Genomic DNA, 20,848 nt, shown 5'->3' on the forward strand with positions numbered 1-20,848 from the left:
AATAGTAAGGTTTCTCCTGAATTACCTAAGTAATTGTCACTGTGTAAATTAATCATTCAGTGACTCATCCATGGCTATTGTCTTAGTCTGGTCTTGGTCATGGATCTTGTTTTTATATTCCCTTATTGGAGCTCAGTAGGTCCGAGTGCTGACCAAAGGGACAGATTTGTCTACTTTCCTGCAGTTTATTTTGGTTGTTGTGACCAGCAAAGACCTAGAAATTACATCAAGCATCTACAAAATTTGGAATTTGGTAAAAATTTATCTTCCTTAATCCCTGTCTTTTTTTTTCTTTTTTGACCATTTTCCCCCTCTCTTCCATCTTAGTGGCAACCTCTATCTATTCCTGCTACAGCGACAGTACCCCCTCTAGGGCTCTTCCTTCCTCCCCTTGTTTTTAACTCTCTAGGAAAGATCTGATAAACTTATTCATAATGGGATATAAAGGAAAAATAACATTAAAAATTTCACTTTTCCCAGGGACGTTTTTTATTTTAAATGCAGATGACTTTAGCCAAAGGATTAAAGTTCGTACTGTAAAATTCCAGGTATTAGGGAGTGTACTGCTTACTAAGTTATCTTTTAGCTTCCCTCTTCTATATTCTCTATGTGTTGGAGCAGGGACCCTGCCAACGACAATTCTACTTTGCATCTGGCTCTCTGATATGTTCTGCCAGTAGGAGGCACTGGAAGGGGAAAAAAATGGAGGCAAGGGGACTCGGTCTTTCCTGTTTGCCCGTTCTCCTTGTCGATGTCACCCCAGCAGTGATTCTTCAACCTCATCGTGGCAATTGGTTCCAGTTTTCATCTTTTAAAAAATACTCCAAACTAGACTCACTACATTGTCCCATACCCCAGAGGTGCCAGCCAGGGCAACATCTCCTCAGAGGTATAGGGCTCAGCTCCAGGGCTCCTCCTCTGAGCTTCTAAAGGTTCCGAGAACCTCACCCTCTTCCTTCTGTTCCTCTGGCCCTTGGAGCAGTAGCTGCTTCACTTCCTGAAGTTATTTTCTGTGTGGCCTCAGCGCTCCCTGGGTGACATGTTAGTTCTCTGATATCTACCTAATCAATTCCCCCCCTTAACCTCTGTTAAAATAACTGCTGAGTTTCAGTTTTCCTGAATGGAGCCTGAGTGGTACAGGACTGTAGAGAAAGAAACAGGTCAGGGGAAGAGGCTGACTCCTTCTCTTAGAAATCACATACCACATAAGCAGACATCTACCTGTCCTGTTTGTTAACCTGAAAGAAATACCACCATGGTATACTATGCATAAAATAGATAAACAAGGATGTACTACTGTATAGCACTGGGAATTACAGCCATGATCTTGGAATAACTTTTAATGAAGTATAATCTGCAAAATACTGAATCACTATTCTGTACACATGAAATATAATACTGTAAATCAACTGTACTTCAATTTAAAAAAAAAGAAAAAGAAAAAGATGGTCTATGAAGTTGAATTTTGAAAACTTCCAATCCCATGTCTGATTTCTGTCCCACAGAGTTTCTCTCTCTTCTGCCTGAATCTTTGCTAACTTTCATGGAAACTTCCTCTCCTAAAAAACTAAAAGGTTTCTAAAACAAAACAAAACAAAACAGCATAAGACATCATCTGAGCCCTGAAAGAGCTCACAGACTACTGTGTTATATAAATGTGACGGGACAAAAAAAAAAAATACTAACGTGGGTTATTCCTAGGTAAATTGCATTATTTTTCCTAATTGGCTGCTTTTCTTTGTGAGGATTATATATCCCTACCCATTATCAAGGACCTACAGCCCCCTTCCCTGGGGAGAAGTATAATTCCTCTCCCTATTACCATGCTTGGCTGTGAGACTTGTTTGGCAGATGCAATATGAGCAGAAATTTTAAGAGCCATTGTGTGGCTCGACAATTACTTTTTTTTTCTTCCATGAGAATGCATGCCTTACCTACCAAGTGAAGTTAAGTCAGAAAGAGCAAGACAAATTCCATACGATATCACTTATATGTGGAATCTAAAACATGACACAAATGAACCTATCTACAGAACAGAAACAGACTCACAAACATGGAGAACAGACTTGTGGTTGCCAAGGGGGAGGGGAGTGGGGGGAGGGATGGGCTGGGATTTTGGGATTAGTAGATGCAAACTATTATATATATAATGTAGAATGGATAAACAACAAAGTCCTACTATATAGTATGGGGAACTATATTCAATATCCTGAGAAAAACCATAATGGAAGAGAATATAAAAAAGAATGTATATGTATGTATAACTGAGTCACTTTGCTGTACAGCAGAAATTAACATAACATTGTAAATCAACGCTACTTCAATTAAAGAGAGAGAGAGAGAATGTGTGCCTTAGGCACAGGTTGCTTCTTCAGGCAAGATCTCATAAGAAAGGAGACCTGTGAAGAAGAGCCTCAGGTGGCCCACAGCTAATGTGTTAGGTGAGCAAGAAAGAAGCCAGACACTGAGATTTGAGGGTTGTTTGTTACTGCAGCAGGATGTAGCATAATCTGACTGGCACAGTCTCTAACCCAACAAAGACAATCCTGTAATTTATGGTCTAATTTACCCTCTCCTGAAAAGGATGGATTTTTTTTTTTTCCCCCTGGTGGAGAAGCTATGTCAGTCCTCATAAGAAAGCGATGGGAGATAGCAGTGAGGCTTGTGAGGAGGAGAGGAACAATAAAGGAAGAGGAAAGAAAAACTGTGCAGGCTGGGGTGAAGGAGGAATGGGTTTGTCGGGGGAGAAAAAGGGCAACACCTGAGTACAGGATGGTATGAAGGAAGGAGAATGAGTAGGAGTTTCTGAGGACCGTGTACTTGGCTTCTCTTTGTGTCCTTTGAGAAACTCGAGTAAAGGCTGGAACTCCCTTCTAATTACTTTTGGCTGCTGCATTGAGCTTTGTGCCACACACACACATGGATGGAAACAAATAATTGTATATAATCAGTGCCATAATCACAACATTTACGAAGGCTAATGGGCCCAGAAGTCTAATGCCGTCTGCATGAGACATAAGAGGTCTTATAAAGACAGCGGTATCTGGATTAGCTCCTGGGGGAAGAAAGGCTTTCACCAGGCAATGAGCAGAATGAGAGCCCACCTCAGGAAGAGGGAGCATCAGTCACGAGGCATTCGGGTAACCCCCGCTGCCATGTTGTAGGATCATCCAGCCTGTCCAGCCCGGGAGGCTAGGTGGGAGGGGAGAAGCTGGGGAAGCTGCTTTCGGTGCCATGCGAAGGAGTTTGAACTTGATCTCAAAGGACGTAGGGAATCTCTGAAAGGTCTTGAGCAAGGAAGCAATGCTGCCACATGGAGCAGTGCGTGGAATTCCCTGCCGAGGGTGCCTGGCTAAGGAGCTGAGGAAAGGGAGGAATCCGGCCCAGGCTCTGCTAGCCAATCTGTGGGCTGTGGATTGTGGAGGAAGGGAATTGTTCAAATTGCTGTATGGGCTGGTGACCAGAGCCTGGCCAATGACCTGTGACATGAGTGTGGTGAACAGACTGGGGAGTGGGGAGAGACAGAGGGAGCGAGGAGACTTATAACTGTTCCCCCAAGAGGTGGTGGCCAGTTCAACCAAGGCAGTGGCAGTGAGGTCAGAAAGGAGGATCTAGGACCAAAGGGATTTGGTAGTGATGGCGGCTGGTGAGGAAGGCGGTCATCGTGCAGGGGTGGCAGCATTAGTCAGGAGAGGGAAACACAAAACTGATGGTGTGGGTGCTGTGAAGAAGTGGGAAACGAGAAGAATAGGGTGTATCCCCAGGGATAAAGACACTTCTAAGACATGGTCCTGGGTCAGCCGGCATGTGAATAAAGCACTCTTCCCGAAGGCCACAGGTTTAACGTCTATCCCCTCCTTAGTGCTACACTTAGAAGTAAGAAGTACCTTGCCCAGGCCCAGGACCTCACAGGGCTCACACGTAGGCCTCCCCGAGCTGACTGCTCCTCACGAGGTGAGCTGTCGGCAAGGCCAAGGGCGTGTGCCCACCGGAGCCCGCCCCCAAAGTGCCAAGCCCACTTCCAGGTCTTTGTGGGCCTCTTTTTTTTTTTTTGTGGTACGCGGGCCTCTCACTGTTGTGGCCTCTCCCGTTGCGGAGCACAGGCTCCGGACGCGCAGGCTCAGCGGCCATGGCTCACGGGCCCAGCTGTTCAGCGGCATGTGGGATCTTCCCAGACCGGGGCATGAACCCGTGTCCCCGGCATCGGCAGGCGGACTCTCAACCACTGCGCCACCAGGAAAGCCCCTGTGGGCCTCTTGAAGACACCGCTCTTTCTGATGGTAGCCAAGCAGGGGTTGTGGATGGCGCCTGGACGGGGGCTGGGGTATCCACCTGTATGAGTCTCAGCAGCCCAGTGTGGGATGGAACTATGGGTGGGAAGAGAAGAGGGCAGGCCATGGGGCAGTAGGGGTGCTGTTTCTCGCACCCAACAGTGGAAAGGACCTCTGAGGAGCCTGAGCACTTGGACTTCCAGGTCTTTATGCAGGTGTATTTGTCGAGGTAGGAGAGACGGTGTTGTATTTAATTGTTAACATCATTTATTACTTTTAATTATTGAGACACACGGGCTATAGGGTTCATTTGTACTCTTGCCCGAGGCCTTACAATTGTTACCAGCGGGCCTGCCCTTCCCTTAGATTCAAGACTAGTGATTTAAAAGAGGTGAGTCTATTGTCTTTCATCCCCAAACCCTAATAAAGATAAAGGAGAGCCAGGGTGTGAGTGCGCCAGCAGAGCAGGTAAGACTGAGTTCGTGGAATCTGACTGTTCAGGCAAGAGGGTTTCCTGCTTCTGCCAGCTGTGCTTCTGTCAGATAACTGACTTTCTCTCTCTGTTCCATTTCTCCACCTCTAAATGGAAATCACAATACTATATATCAGTCTCATGGGTAGCCCAATGTCTAGTAAGTACTTGGTAAATGCTAGCTATGGTATCATGGAAGAAGCAGGAGTTTGAAATCAGGCAGATTGGGGCTCTAACCCCAAAGTCTGCTTGTTACTATGCAGCCCTGGGTAAACCGTTTAATTCTCAGAGCCTGGGTTCCACCTCTGTAAAGTGAGGATCATAAAATTATGTTGCAGTGTTGCTGCAAAGGTCAAAGGACACAATGAATGAAGAAGACGTGGCACAGAGCCTGGCACAGGTACCTACCAGGCACAGTGGTCTCCTCCCCCTCTGACCACTACTGTTCCACGTGACATCGTGCACAGTGTCATTACATCATAGACAATCCACCCACAGATGTGGTCCCAGGCTCCTTCCTTCTCCTTTAAGTTAACCCTTCTTTATTTTATTGTACCTAAATTTGGCAAGTCTTCCCTCTTCCCAAAGGTGCTCTAAATTGCCTTGTACCACTTTGATGAGTCAAATAGCCTCTTTCCTGTCAAATTTGACACGCTCGAGTTAAAATTTTAAATAAATATGTACAGGGCTTCCCTGGTGGCACAGTGGTTGAGAGTCCGCCTGCCGATGCAGGGGACACGGGTTCGTGCCCTGGTCCAGGAGGATCCCACATGCCGCGGAGCTGCTGGGCCCGTGAACCATGGCCACTGAGCCTGCGTGTCTGGAGCCCGTGCTCCGCAACGGGAGAGGCCACAACAGTGAGAGGCCCGTGTAACACACACACACACACACACAAAAAGTACATACGTATAAATATACATATGAATACATAGTAACATATATATTACCCTACTATATAGTACAATACTTGCCACATAATAATACAAAAGCATTTGTTAAATGAATAAGTTGATAAATGTTAAAGAACTATTTACAGATGGATAAATGGCAATAAAAGAGTTCTAAGGGACTATCCAAAGCTGGTCCCACAAATACTAAGAGAACACAGCTAACTAACCACTGGATCTCCAGACACCCAAAGGTACACTTTTCCCACATGACTAGGTGCCCTCTTTGTGCCTTAAAACTGGAGTCACTAAGTTATGTGCTACCTAAAAGGAGCCACATCATCAAGAAGCACAAATCTCAGGCTATGCAGCTTGTTTCACTTTCATCTCAGTTTAAAACTTTCCAGGAAAGATCTGTTTCCCCTGACTCTATGGATCAATACCAACAACCTGCACATTGACGAGCCTAATGCAGAATACGTGTCTGTCATACAACAAGGGCTCCGAGACAGCTGTAAGTCATGGGGGCACTAAAAGAACATTAATCCTACTGAAATCAATCTCAGTCTCTCTTTGCCTAAAGGACTCTCTCAAGATTTCAGATCAATGAAAACAACACAAAACCTCCAAACGCTGAAAAGAAAATACAGTAAAAGGCACACACTAGAAAAATCAGTATCTTTAGATAGCTAGGCTGAGAGGGTTTAGAAAACAAATATGCACTTGTTACTGATAAATAGATGTGAAATGGTAATACAGCCTGGCTTAGTCCAGGCTGCTATAACAAACTACCATAGACTGAGTGGCTTATAAACAACTGAAATTTATTTCCAGGAGGCTGGAAATCTGAGATCAGGATGCTAGCATGATCAAGTTCCAGTGAGGGCCCCTCTTGCAGGTTGCAGACTTCTCACTGTATCCCCACCTGGTGGAAAGGTGGTGAGCTAGATCTCTGAAGGGCACAAATCCCCTTTATTGGGGCATCATGACCTAATCACCTCCCAAAGGCCCCACCTCCTAATACCATCACCTTGGGGATTAGATTTCAACGTGTGTATTTTGGGGGATACAAACATTCAGTCCATATCTGGAACACTGAGTAGAATTTAGTTTAAAAGTAATGCTATTCCAGTTCGGGTCAGATAGTTACCATTGCAAAAATCACTGTTTGTACCTCAAACCTTCCCTTTATACACCAACTGCAAGTCTTCAGAGATTCTCCCAAGGATTCTCCCTGTGCTCCTGGTTTATAGGAGTAGTAATACTAACTACTAATACTGTTAGCATTAATAATAAAAATAATAATAGCTATCAATTACTGAGTGCTTTACCATAGGCCAGGTACCAGGCTAAGTATTTTACATGTCATTTCATTTAACGCCTCCAAATCCTACTGCCCAAACCCTCCATCCCTTCCTTTCTTCCTTCTTTTCCCCCATCAAAACTTACCTGTTCTAGATCCTTGGGGCTTTAGAGATTGGCACATTTACATAGCTGAGCTAGGCAGAATAACAGTCCCCTAAGATGTCCACATCCTAATCCCTAGAACCTGTGATCATGTTAAGCTACGTGGCAAAAGGGAATTAAGGTTGCTAATCAGCTGCCTTTAAAACAGGGAGATTAGCCTGGATTATCCAGATGGGGCCAGTGTAATTACAAGGGCCCTTAAAAATGGAAGAGAAAGGCAGAAGAGTCAGAGAAGGAGATGTAAGGACAGAGGCAAGGAGTGAAATAAAGTGATGTGAGAAGGACTGTTGCTGGCTTTGAAGATGAAAGATGGGGCCATGAGCCAAGGAATGCAGCCGTCTCTAGAAGCTGGAAAAGGCAAAGGAAACAGATTCTCCCCCAGAGCCTCTAGAAAAGAATGCAGCCCTTCCACATCTTGATTTTAGCCCAGTGAGACCCATGTTGGACTTCTAACCTATAGAACCGTAAAACAGTTTGTGCTGTTTTAAGCCGTGGAATTGATGTAATTTTTACAGTGGCCACAAATACATAATGTTAAGAGGATAAGACTGGAGCCATAATATGGGACCTGAGAATCCAAGCTCGGCCACTTACCAACTGTGTAACCTTGGGCAAGTTACTTAACTTCTCTGTGCCTCAGTTTCCTCCTCTATAAAAATGGGGATAATGGCTATACCTTATTCACAGGGCTAATGAATTTGTAACTGTGAAGTACTTGGAAGCTAGTAAGCACCATATAAATATTAGATGTCATTATTCCTTCAGTAAACTCCTTACTGTTGTGTTGAATTGCCTTCTCTGAAACTGAGTTTGAGAGGGGTCTTCTGAACTATAATTCTTCAATAAAATGACTGTCCCTAATGCTGACAACTTTGGGCCCCTCAGGTGGCTAGTGCAGGAGAGTCCTCTGTGGCATCAAATTTCAGGTGCCCATACAATCACGGCTGGTAAACAGCCTGTGGGCCCCATTCTGGCAATACCACATAAAATGACCAAATGGCATATGCATTGGCTTATAAACATGCCTACCCATAGGTTTGCTTTTATTGCTTCTCAAGCATGAATATATGTTCAAATGGAATGTGAGGCTATTTGCTTTTTAATAAGTTCTCAACTTTAATTTTTGTAGAGTGTAGTTCAAACAACAGAGATTTATAATGAGGTTAGTTTAGGGTAGACTGTAGCCTTCTGCTGAAGACGTGCTTAAACTCCTACAGAAGGTTATGGCCGTGAGCAATTAATTCTCCAGAACCACACTGAGGGGCCTGCCAGAAACAGTCCCTGGAGAAACCCTAGCAGGAGTTTACTCTAGGACGCTGCTGAGGATACTTCACTCAGAGCCCCCCCTTCCCTGTGCAAGAACTTTATTTCTTGCAAATGCTAGGAAAATGCTAGGAAATGCACTACTTCTCTGAGGGATTGCTAAGCAGATTTCTCCCTCTGCTCTGCCCACTAGGCTTAGGGCCCAATTTATTGGCTTATTTGTCAACCATTACAGCTATATAGGCCATCAAGGTCTGCAGATCTGAGCCTATTTTTTTCCCCCAAACTTGAATGCCTACTCTAAAAGATATTTTCCTTGGCTTGAATATTTGCTTATATTTTACCATTTTCTTTTCTTTCTCTCTTTACCCCACCTCAAATGCTTCAACAATAAACTCCAAAGGTGATCCAATATTTTTATATTTACAGGCTCACGCTAGTGTCATGTGGCTGAAAAACTCTATGTACTTTGGCCCCATTCACGTGGCACATACCTGAGGTAGCAGCACTGTGGAGAACACACACTTCTCTCCTGTTCACTAACCTGCCACTGACTGGAGTGACCTTGAGCAAGCCACTTAGTCTCTCTGACCTTCATCATACTGCCTGTACCCTCAGAGTTGTAATGCGTCTACATTATAATTCTGGAACACAGGATTGTTTATTAACAGTGGGCACTTGTCACTCTTATCTTGCAATGGCTGCCGCTACTACTTGAAGACCGCCGTTTGGCTGGCCGCTCTCGTCCGCACCTCACTGCCATGGTCTGCTGGCCTATTCGGTTGACAGGAAGGTTCAAGTGATTATGTAATCAAAGGGGGATTACATCTAAGTGTCCATCGACAGTTGAATGGATAAAGATGTGGCACATATATACAATGGAATATTACTCAGCCATAAAAAGAAACCAAATTGAGTTATTTGTAGTGAGGTGGAAGGACCTAGAGTCTGTCATACAGAGTGAAGTAAGTCAGAAAGAGAAAAACAAATACCATATACTAACACATACATATGGAATCTCAAAAAAAAAGGTTCTGAAGAACCTAGGGGCAGGACCGGAATAAAGATGCAGACGTACAGGATGGACTTGAGGACACGGGGAGGGGGAGGGGTAAGCTGTGACGAAGTGAGAGAGTGGCATGGACATATATACACTACCAAACGTAAAATAGACAGCTAGTGGGAAGCAGCCGCAGAGCACAGGGAGACCAGCTCGTTGCTTTGTGACCACCTAGAGGGGTGGGATAGGGCGGGTGGGAGGGAGGGAGATGCAAGAGGGAAGAGATACAGAGATATATGTATATGTATAGCTGATTCACTTTGTTATACAGCAGCAACTAACACAACACTGCAAAGCAATTATACTCCAATAAAGATGTTAAAGAAAAGGCGGGGGGTGGGGCAGTTACAGAGAAACTTCCACCCACCATCCCCTTCAGCAACTTTCTCCTGTCCTTACCAGCCCTTGCTGGCCCAGCACCCAGATTTCCATGGTTAGTGCTTTCTTGGGCACCAAGAGATGTGCCACTCTGTTACTCCCTAGACTTTTACATGATTTCCTAGCTCAATGTCTAGAGGTGGAAAAAAGGCATGTAAGCCAATTTCATGTCAAGTGGTCTTTTTATACTGTCCTTTTCATATATGCACATGACACATGAAATTAAAATGTCTGAGGCATGAGTTAAATATCTTGGGGTCAGGCATTAGTCCTGACATCAGAATTTAACGGAAAGGAAAAATGGTCATTCAGCAGAATTGAGACAAAAAATAAATCAGCAAGCCAGCGGTAATTTCAAGCTGAACATGGAGACCACCACTGACTCTTGATGTTTTTTTATGTTTATGTTTTATGACATACTATTTATGTTTTTCAACCCCTCCTCTGGGTGTCCTGGCTTTAGGAGATGAGCGAACTTGACTCCAGAGCCCAGGCTCTGTCCTCCAGGGGTGGCAAGAATGCCAACTCTGCTGATTCCTCTCCTTTGTTTTTGGTCCTACGATCGAGCCCCGGGTGGCCCCGGCCGCCAGACACACAGTTCCTGCACTCAGCAGCTCAGTCTAGCAGGGGGAGAAAGGCATGTCAGGAAATTCCATTCCAAGTTTATGTATATGTATAACTGAATCACTATGCTGTACACATGAAACTAACACAACATTATAAATCAACTAGACTCCAAAAAGTTTTATGTCAGCACTAGTGACCTCCCGGGCTGGATAATTCTTTGTTGTGGGGCTGCCGCATACTGAAGGATGTTGAACAGCATCCCTGCCCTTAGATACCAGTAGCACCCCTCACCCTAAGTTGGGACCACCAAAAATGTTTCCAGACATTGCCAAATCACTCCCCTGATTGAGAACCACTGGTTTATAACTTAGTGTTGGTTACCTCCAGCTAAAATGGAAGCTCCAGGAGGGCAGGAATCTTGGCCTATTTATTCACTGTTGATTCCCAAGCCCCCAGAACAACAACAGGCATGGAGCATGTGAATGAAGGAATATTTATTTAAACACATGCACACACAACAAACAAACATTTCAGATTCTTCCATTAGGAAGTGATCAGTATTTAATGTCACCTCACTTTTTATGGGTTTTCATCAAAATAAAATAATGGTAATGATAGAAGTTTTCCATTTCAGGAAGGAACATTTTTCTCTGTACCTTACACAAATACTTTTCTGAAAGGCATTTTAGAATCGATCTATTTCTTGAAAGAATACACCGTATATATATATATATTATAAAAAATGACATGACTCTTTTTCGCACATTTCCTTTTCTCTGTCTCCCAGCAGAAAAACTTTATTATGAGTATCGACCTTAGAAAGTAATTGCCTCAAGGGTATTACTGCTGATGCCATTTTAAGAATGAAGGGCCGTGCTACTGACGCGGGCCAACACTCACAGGCAAGGAGGAGAAGAGGAAGAAATTAATTCCTGAATGGACTTGTCCGTCACAGCCATCAGCTTCGACCAGAGTTTAATTTATCTCAGAGAGTGGCTGGGCCTGCCTGAAGGGTGGCATGTGATAAAAGACAGTAGAGAGACAGTTCTCAAGGAGGGAGGGGGTGGGATTTTGCATTCACCCTGCCAACCACCACAAGGGAAGACGTGGCACTGTCTGGAGACATTTTTGATTTTCACAACTAAGGGGAGCGGCAGGAAATTGCTATTAGCATCTGATGGATAGAAGCCATGGATACTATGAACCATCCTACAATGCACAGGCCAGGCCCCCACAGCAGAGTTATTCAGCCCAAAATATCAAAGCGCCGTGGTTGAGACATCCTGCAGCAGAGCACGACGTTGAACAGTGTGGGACCTAGTTAGTGCCTCTCTGTCTGAATCTGAATTCCTGATCCATCACTGTCTAGTTATTCAGCAAACCTATTTCCTTTTTCCTCCTGGGCACACAGGTATTTATGTTAGCATCCCTCGAGTTAGGGGTCACTAACTGATGAGCTCAGGCCCATGAAATGTGGGCAAAAGTACTGTACCCCACTTCTAAAACTGGCCCATAAAACTTCCTACAAAATCACTCATCTCTCTTTTCCCCCCCTTCAGTAAACCAGATGGAAGGGATTTAGGGGATGGCAGAGTCACCAGACAGAAGTAGCCTGGGTACCCGAATGTCTGTACAGAGAAGGGACAATGCACCTCCCTCCTTGTGGTGACCTGCACTAGACCACGATGTGAACAACAGACAGACTTCTACAGAGTTAAACCACTGATGCCTGGGGGTTGTTCAGGCAGGTGGACTAGCCTAGCTGTGTAACCTACTGCAGGTTCCTTAACCTCTTTGTGCCTCGATTTCTTCCTCTGTTGAATGGTGATAATAATACCTCCTCTCCCATCAGGTTGCTGTGAGGATTAAAGTCTTTAAAATAGCATCTAGCATCAAATAAAGTTTTCCCATCTGTAGGACCACCTTCGGTGACACCATATAAAATGACCGACGGCACTACACATTGATTTATATAAAGGTGTGTACCCACAGGATTGCTTTTATTGCTTCCCAACATGGGTATTTGTTTGAAGTAACTAGAAACTAGAAAGCTAGGCTATTTGTGTTTTAATTGAGTCTCAACTTTTAATTCTTTTGTACAATGCAGTTCAAAGTACAAAAAATTATGATTATTCCATGTTATCTTTATTACTTTTATCCTTACTTCATTTAATAGACAAGTATGAAGCATCTACTGTACACTAAGCATTGTGTTAAGTATTGGAGATATAATTGTGAGCAGAAACAGACATGGCCTATGCCTCCATGGAGTTCAAAGTTTACCTGGAGAGTTAGGCATTAATCATATAACACCCAAATAATTATAAAATCTAATATATGAAAAATGTTACATGGGAAACATTCTGCTAAAGCAAAGAGACCTGGTCTTTGGAAGGATGGGAGGAAGGCTTCCCTGGGAGGAGTCTCTGGAGCTGAGTTTTGAAGGATGAATAAGAATAAACTTGGGGAAGCGGGGAAGGAATGGGAAGAGAATGCTAGGAGAGGAAACATCATGTGCAAATGTCCTGAGGCAGAGTACATCCAAAGAACCGAGGGGGGCTGTATGTGTCTGGATCATAAGAAGTGAGGGGTGGAAGGCAGTGAAGGCAGATAAGGCTGGAGAGGCGTTGGCAGCATGGCCAGGCCATTCAAGGCCTTGTAGGTCATTCTCAATAATTTTCATATTCGTTCTAAGGTTTTTAAACTGGGTGAAGTGACATGATTAGTCGTGCATCTTTAAAACCTCATTCTGTACGCACTTAAGAGAATGGAATGGAGGTAGGCAAGGGTAGAGCCAGGGGACCTGTTATATTATTTCTGGGTTTTAGAGGTGAGAGCACGGTGGCAGAGATGGCTGGATTAAAGAGACACTTGGGACATAAAATCACAGCCTTTGGAGATGTATTAGATGTGGGAAGCGGAGGTGAGGGAGGTGTCTAGAATAGCTTTCAGGCCTTGGTTTCAGCAACTGGACAAAAATTAGTGCCATTTACGGGACAGGGGCTAATGAAGGTGGACCACGTTTGAGGAGAAAATGTTGAGTTTCGTTTGAGATGAGTATGCAGTGAACTAACTTCACATCATCTTTATTCTTTGCTCATAATATGATTCTCCTATTTTCATTTCTATGTATTCATCTATTTTCTCATTTAACAAATCATTATTAAGTACCAACTATGGGACTCAGTGGTGATACAGATGGTCTTTCAAGGAGCTTATGGTCTAGGAGAAAGCTATGAAAATGGGTGATACTGTTAAGAGCTATGATAGGAAAAACATTATTACTTAGACATAGAAGAGCGCCCCACACCCAGAATCAGGGGTGAAGGTTGGAAATTATGGAAGGTTTTCTGGAGGAAACGTCTCTGATGCAACGTGCAAGAAGGGAGCCTAAGGGAAAGGGTATTCCAGGCAAGGGAAGAGCATGTGTAGACAGAGACAAGAGTGCACAGTTAATGAGGTCAAAGCAGCTCAGTGTGGCCAAAGCCCACAGAAGCAGGAGCTAGTGGGCCAAGCTAGGATTCTGGGTTTTATCCTGAGAGCAGAGCATTTTTAAGGCTCTTTTCCATTTTGGTCATTATTTATTAAATTTCCAATTGTCTTCTCTTTCTCCTACATTCATGTACACACACACCTAAATTTCTATTATCCTTTTTTATTCCTAGATTAACACAATATCAAACATTCTGCAAAACTAAGAAGTCACATGAGATTATTGACTGCATTTGGAAAACCAAGAGATCATGTTATAAGTCCCAGAGCTCATTAACCAGTTACTTCTGATTACTTTAAACCCACTAAAATCACTCTCGAACCATCCTAGGGAAATCTTTTTCTAATTGTACCAAACAACTGTTTCCAACTTGACAGCCAGTGTTCTTCAAGTCTTACTTTTATACTATCATTAAAGAGATGTTGTCCATGTGGCATGACAATTTTCAAAGAGAAAGAAATCCCCCCGTCCATAACCTTCAAGACACTTGTTCAATTTCTCATCTCCCAATGGCACAACAGAACTGCCTACACTATTCTCTTGGTCCCACTGAGGTCTGGTTGTTAGGTTTGCTTTGTTCCAACTGGCCCTCTGCTTTTTCCTCCTTAGTTCTCCTATCTTGAAAGCTCATTTTCCACCGATCACTCTCTTTTTTCAAACACTAATGCCAGGTTTTCTCACGCCCTACACCCCATCACAGAAAACTACTTGTGGTTTTTCAAGCACCCCGTTCTGTTTCATGTCTTTATACTTTTATACATATGTTATTCTCTCTTTTTAGGATGTGCTTCTCCCTTACCTACCTGGACAACTGTCATCCTTCAAGATCCATCTCAAACATCTTCTTCTTGTGACTCACCCTCATCTCTTACCAACCTCCTTCCAAATCTGGAGGATGGAGCACTCCTTCTTTTAAGTCACACCCAACATACTATCTACAATTACTTAAAATGGTGTACTCTCAGAGGAATGGATAAAGAATATTCCTCAGCCATAAAAAGAACAAAACAATGCCATTGGCAGCAACATGGATGGACCTAGAGATGATCATACTAAGTGAAGTAAGTCAGACAGAGAAAGACAAGTATCATATGATATCACTCATATCATAAAATTAGGGGAACCTAATTTTTAAAATGATATAAATGAAGTTACTTACAAAACAGAAACAGACTCACGCATTTTGAAAACAAACTTATGGTTACCCAAGGGGAAAGGGGGGTGAGGGAGGGATAAATCAGGAGCTTGGGATTAATATATACACACTACTATATATAAAACAGATAACCAACAAGGACCTACTGTATAGCACAGGGAACTCTCCTCAGTATTCTGTAATAACCTATATGGGAAAAGAATCTGAAGAAGAATGAATATATGTGTAACTGCATCACTATGCTGTACACCTGAAACTAACACAACATTGTAAATCAACTGGACTCCAACAAAATTTAAAATAAAATAAAATGATCTATTTACTAGGTAAGGTCAAGGCTGTGTCTAATTTATCTTTACATTCCCTGTACCAAGACAGTGTCTGGCAAGAAGCTGGCATCAAATTAGTGACCGCTGAATGAATCAATAATTCAGTGAGTGAATACCAAAACATGTCAAAAAAGCTTCTCAAATATATGTGAGAGATGGCTGAATACCGCCATCCCACACGCTATCATCTCTCATTTATTATATAGTTTAAAGTACCTGTAAAGGTATGATTCTCAGTTCTAGTCCCTAAAGATCCTGATGGGTGCCCAGGTGCTTCTGATTTTGAGAACCCTCCTGAGAAACTCTGTTCTAAAGCCAGAACATTAGGAAACATAACCAGCATGAAAATGAGTAGGAAATCTTCCTCTTCCATTTACCTGTGTCCCTTTGAAGTAAAACAAACCCCAGGCACACAACATATATTTCATTGATTCTTCCACCCAGCCATCCATCTAAAATTTTTGAGACCCTCCTACACTGTGCTAGGCACTCTCTCGAGCGAGTAAGATGCAAAGTGAAAACCTGCATGTAAACCAGACTCTCCAGGAGGATTTAAAAACAACCACCCACCCACTTGTGTAAGAAACTTCAAGATGAACAACACAGGCACAGTGAGGGTTTAAGTTAAGAGTGGGAACACATCAGCTTTCATCTGTCTTTTTCTTTTCAGAAAACATGCTAGGTCCTGATCTCTGAGTTAACATGAAATCTCGCTCAGTTCTTATTTCCCGTGGAGGATTTAACTAGGATTCTGAGGCTGGGCTCTGAGTTTCATGTCTTCTTCAATAACCCTTTTAAACATTGACATAATGGGGCTTGTTTGGCATCAATCCTAACCTGATCCAAAGTTTGGCTATTTCAGTAGTTTATGGGGTTGCTTCCCGTGCATTATACGTTTTGATGCAGAGCATCTACTCTTTGATTTTTCTTCTCTCCTTCGCCCTCTAGAAGTCCACAGGCTTTAACTGATTTTCTGTTGCTGAAATGTGCCCCCAGCTTGCACTCCCTGCAACTGCCATTTGGTTTATTTTTTTCTCAAAGTTGGCAACCTATTTTTAAAAAAAATCTGTCACCCCTTTTCTTCCCTTCAGGTAAGTCATTTTTACTGAGGCTGTTATTATATGGCTGGAACAGGGAGAGCCAGGAATTCCTGAAGCCTGGCTGGGAGCAAGGCCAGGCTGACTTGATTTATCCTCCTTTTAAGAGGCTGTCTTTGCCTGCTTGTTTACAGCCTTTGGCATGGTTTTCTCTCCTACCACCGACCCTGCCATCCGGCCATGATTTCTTGTCAAATCAGAAGCTTCAGAGTTAATTCTTTATCACTTTCACAATTCCTCAAATACTCCATTACTTAGCTAACCTCCCTCCCCCAACCACACATGTAAAAAGTGACAAATTACTGTTCAGAGACTGACAGATGAGCCAGGAAGCTGGCTGCTAGGTTTTGTGGCTTTTCCTGGGGCAACTTGGTGAGTTGTTAAAGAAAGGGAAACTGAAAGGTGAACCGAGTTGTTGTTTTTTTTTAACTCAACAATCCCTCTTTTTAACAGGGCAAGGTATAGACCAGCTTCCTTACCTGCTGGCTCAAGGCAGATGAGCCTTCAGGGGGCTCCAAGCACTGGGCTTTGGCGAAGCCACAAGACAGAAGTCTGGGTCTCTGAATCACCACGCAGAAGGTGGTTCACCAACACACACACGAACGAGCATTCAATTGTGTTAAGTCGCTGAGGCGTGGGGATTGTCTGTTAGAGCAGTTTGCTTACCCTGACTAATATAAAGGGGATATGAACACTCACAGGACTATCACGGGAGAAGGGCACTACGCTGTTCCTTCCACGGGCCAAGGAATCAAAGGCGCGCAGAGAGGGCTCTTCCACAGCTGCGTGTCCTTAGTAAGACAAGGGCTTTCACGGGAAACACTCACTGGTGGATCCTTTGCTGGCTGAAAGGGGCAGTGTAGCAGTCATTCTCCTCCAGGTCTGGCAGTGTCTCCTTGTCCAGCCTCATTGGCTTCTTAGGTAACCATCTCCGAAAACTGCTTATTTGTTTATCGATCCTGTGGTACATGAAAGGCAAGACCAAAGGGTACAGCATGTCAGCATTGCCCCAAAACACGGGAGGGAAGTCTCCACAGAGCCGTAAATATGACCCACACACTCTGGGCATGCTCACTGCACTCACGAAACTCCCACTCAACAGACAGAAAGAAGAGAGCCGAGACTCAGTGCTCTTGGGATTTCACCAAGGGGCTTTGATATGATTGTCCATGATATCACAGCTGTGAGTCATATGTCTACACATGCCAGTGAATGACCAAGGAACAGAACAAGGCTGGAAAGCTCTGGAAAGGATGTGGACAGTCCCTTAAGCAAAGCAGCTGAGACCTTAACTTTGTCCATCCTGCAGATTCCAGAAACTCATTGTGTGCTTGGAAAATCTCCCCATCTGAGGTCAGGGAAGAGCTGTAGCTATAGTTAGCTTTGAGAGAGGGGTGACAGTGCATACCAGGGGGTGGACTGTGCACAGAGAACCCAATGTCACGATTTGCTTCCTGCCCCTCACGCCTTCCCCAAGCAGCCTCACAGCAGATGGCATGCTGTTTAACTTTCATGTCTCTTTTCAAGCTAAGATATGAAAGTTCTCCAGGTGCTGGGGCATCATGACACACACGTGTCACTCTGGCCAGGGCACACGATGATGCCAAGCCAAGGGAAACAACACTGTCTCCAAAGTGGTTTTCAAGCCATGGTTTACCCCCTGGCTACCTCCCTGTTCCCTCTGATTTCTGCTGATGAAAACATCTGGCTTCCAAGTGACCAGATTCTCACCCACTCACAGCCAACCATTAGAAGGAGCAAATACCACAGCAGACTTTTAAATGGTTATGCTACCTCAGGTATCTGTACCCCTGAAATGTTTTTTCTCCAAGGGTACATATCAAATAGCATCTCTGTGAAGCAGACTGAACAGGTACCATTTGCGTTTTACACATCACAAAAGAGACCCACGGCAGGGGTGACTATCCAGCCCGTGAATAAAGCCAGAACCAAATTGCAGATTCTGCACTCTTGATTTTAAAGATCACCCCCATCAAAGTAGTTGATAATGGGACTCTTCACTTAGGGGCTATTCAAGGGACACATTTCTCTGGGGATGAAAATCTTTAAATGCCTTCTAAGTCTATTAACCGAAAACATATGGAATTTGGGTATGTTTTGTTTCTTTTCCCAATTAAAATCATTTACATGGCAATTCATCCTTTTCCGTGAAACTCTCAGCTGAAGGGATTATTTTTTATATAACCAATCAACTCCAAAGTGAAAAATAACAGTAAACTTCTCTTCTACCACCTTTTATCCTCAGCATTGTTCCAGCCTCACCACAACACCCCCCCACCACCACACACACACTGCCTGATGGTGGCTGTCCTTTTTCCAGAGTCCCTGAAAGTTCAAACTGGAAAGAATCCTCCAGCTTCCTTAAGACCCTCCTCTCCAAGAGGACCTGTCCCCACCACATATACACACACAGAAGTAAAGACCCTACTCAGGGTCATATACCCAGAAAAGAATAATAGATTAGAATGGCCCAAAGGCTGAAGAAAGGGAAAAAGTTCCCATTTCCTTCATCCTTCAAGTCCACCCCATTCCCCCATCATCTCTTTAAAGACACTTAAAATACAGTGAGATGATAAGCTTCAGAGAGGTGATATGACACAGTGGTTGAGAACATGAACTCTGAGGCTGGAGTGCCCAGATTCAAGCCCTGGCTCTGTAATTATTAGCAGTGTGACCTTGGGCAAGTTATTTAACTTTGCCATGCCTCAATTTCCTTATCTGTAAAATGGGCATGATAATGATGCTCAATTCATAGGGTTGTGATGATTAACTGATTGATACGTATACAAAGTCTCCAGAACGCCGTCTGGTGCACAGTGAACACTGGCTATTTTCACTATCTTTTCTTTTTTCCCAAGGACAAGAATTTGAGCAACCAGTTTGCCTCTTAACATTTTTGACCTTCTGCCTTTCAATTCAAAAGGTTAATTATGCTTCACCGGCATCTATCACTCGTCCAAGTTCAATGATATAGTCCTTAAATTAGACTTCCTAGGTTAAGCTGGTTGCCTTCCCTGTGGCTGTTGGCTTTATTTCATCTGATTGCCTTAAAAGTTGTTCACGAAAGAAGACTTTGGCCCAGAGGTTTTCCGTAATAGAGCTTTCACCTCCCACATCTCTCCAGTCTGCAGCACTAATCGGATTACACTTTGCAAAATTCGCATTCTCACACAATCTGGGCTCTGCGTGCAATGACTATGAATTAAATCCAGATGGGTACAGTGCTCAGTGTGGATAAAAACAAAGCTGTAAAAATTCAGGCATAAATACTCCACGGGAATGAAATGGTAGCTTTCAGCAACCAGCTTGTGGCACCACAATTTAAGTGAAATGTGGAGATGGTGGAGAGAGAGAACAGAGTATGAAAGTGATTCGTTCACTGAAAAATGAGGGTGGGGGGGAAAGGAAGTGAGGGGAGGCTGCTTGGCATGGTGGAAAGGAGCTGGGATTTGTCCTTGGAATGCCTAAATCCTGGCTCTGTTGCTTATCAGCTGTGTGACCTTCCACAAATCACTCACCTTTCTGAGCTTTATTTTTCAAGGGTTTTAAAATTGGATCATTACGATCATCATCATCTTATTGACCTCACAGTGTTGCTAGGCGGCTTATAAAAGAGGACGTGCATGAAATGCTTTGAAGAAGCTGTTAGGCAGAGAGCAGTGTTATTAATAACTCCTTGAGGACCATGGAGGCTAATGTAAAAGGGATGGAAAGGGGAGGAAGTGGGCTTTTGAAACACTATGGTAGAAGAAAGATATTCAAAAGATATCTTAAAAACAAGCCCCCCGAGACACTAACTGGGGGTGGAGGGTGTGAAGCGGCCTTCGTCGGGGCAGCCTGAGAAGAAACAGGGAGACAAAGCAGGGGCTGCCTTGGTCCCATCACATATGCCAGTCCAGGCTGTGTGCTCACAATGACAGAAAAAATGTTCCAATGGGATCCACAGTTTGTGTTCTCTTCTGGTTGGCAGAATGGCCCCCCAAAGATTTCTGCACCCTAATCCTGGAACCTGTAAATATGTTGTGTGACATGGCAAAGGGACTTTGCAGGTGTAAGGTGATGGGCCTTAAATTAAGGAGAGCATTCTGGATTACTCAGAGGGACCCATTTAATCACTAAGCCATTTGATAGCAGAGAACTTTCTCTGGCTGGAGACAGGAGAGATGAGGCAAAAGGGAGGTCAGAGAGATTCAAAGCATGAGAAGGATTCAACCGGCCACAGCAGGCTTTGAAGATGAAGGGGGCCAGGAGCCAGGGAGTGTAGGCAGCCTCTAGAAGCTGAGAAAGACCTTTGGTTAACAGCCAGTCAGGAAACAGAGACCCCAGTGCTACGACTGCATGGAACTGAACTGTGCCAGCCACCTGGCTGAGCCTGGAAGCCAATTCT

General features: G+C 43.9%; 1 protein-coding gene across 1 annotated transcript in view; it reads right to left on the minus strand.

The window, feature by feature from the left end:
- Window positions 1-20,848, minus strand: part of ANO4 (anoctamin 4) — a 422,274-nt gene that overhangs the window by 128,914 nt on the left and 272,512 nt on the right. The window contains exon 8 of the mRNA XM_081248924.1: window positions 17,268-17,399. Within this exon, the coding sequence (XP_081105050.1) occupies window positions 17,268-17,399 (132 nt within the window). The remainder of the gene's footprint in view (window positions 1-17,267; window positions 17,400-20,848) is intronic.

Source organism: Mesoplodon bidens (assembly GCF_964165515.1).
Source record: "Mesoplodon bidens genome assembly, chromosome: 11".
In the NCBI taxonomy this organism is placed as follows: Eukaryota; Metazoa; Chordata; class Mammalia; order Artiodactyla; family Ziphiidae; genus Mesoplodon; species Mesoplodon bidens.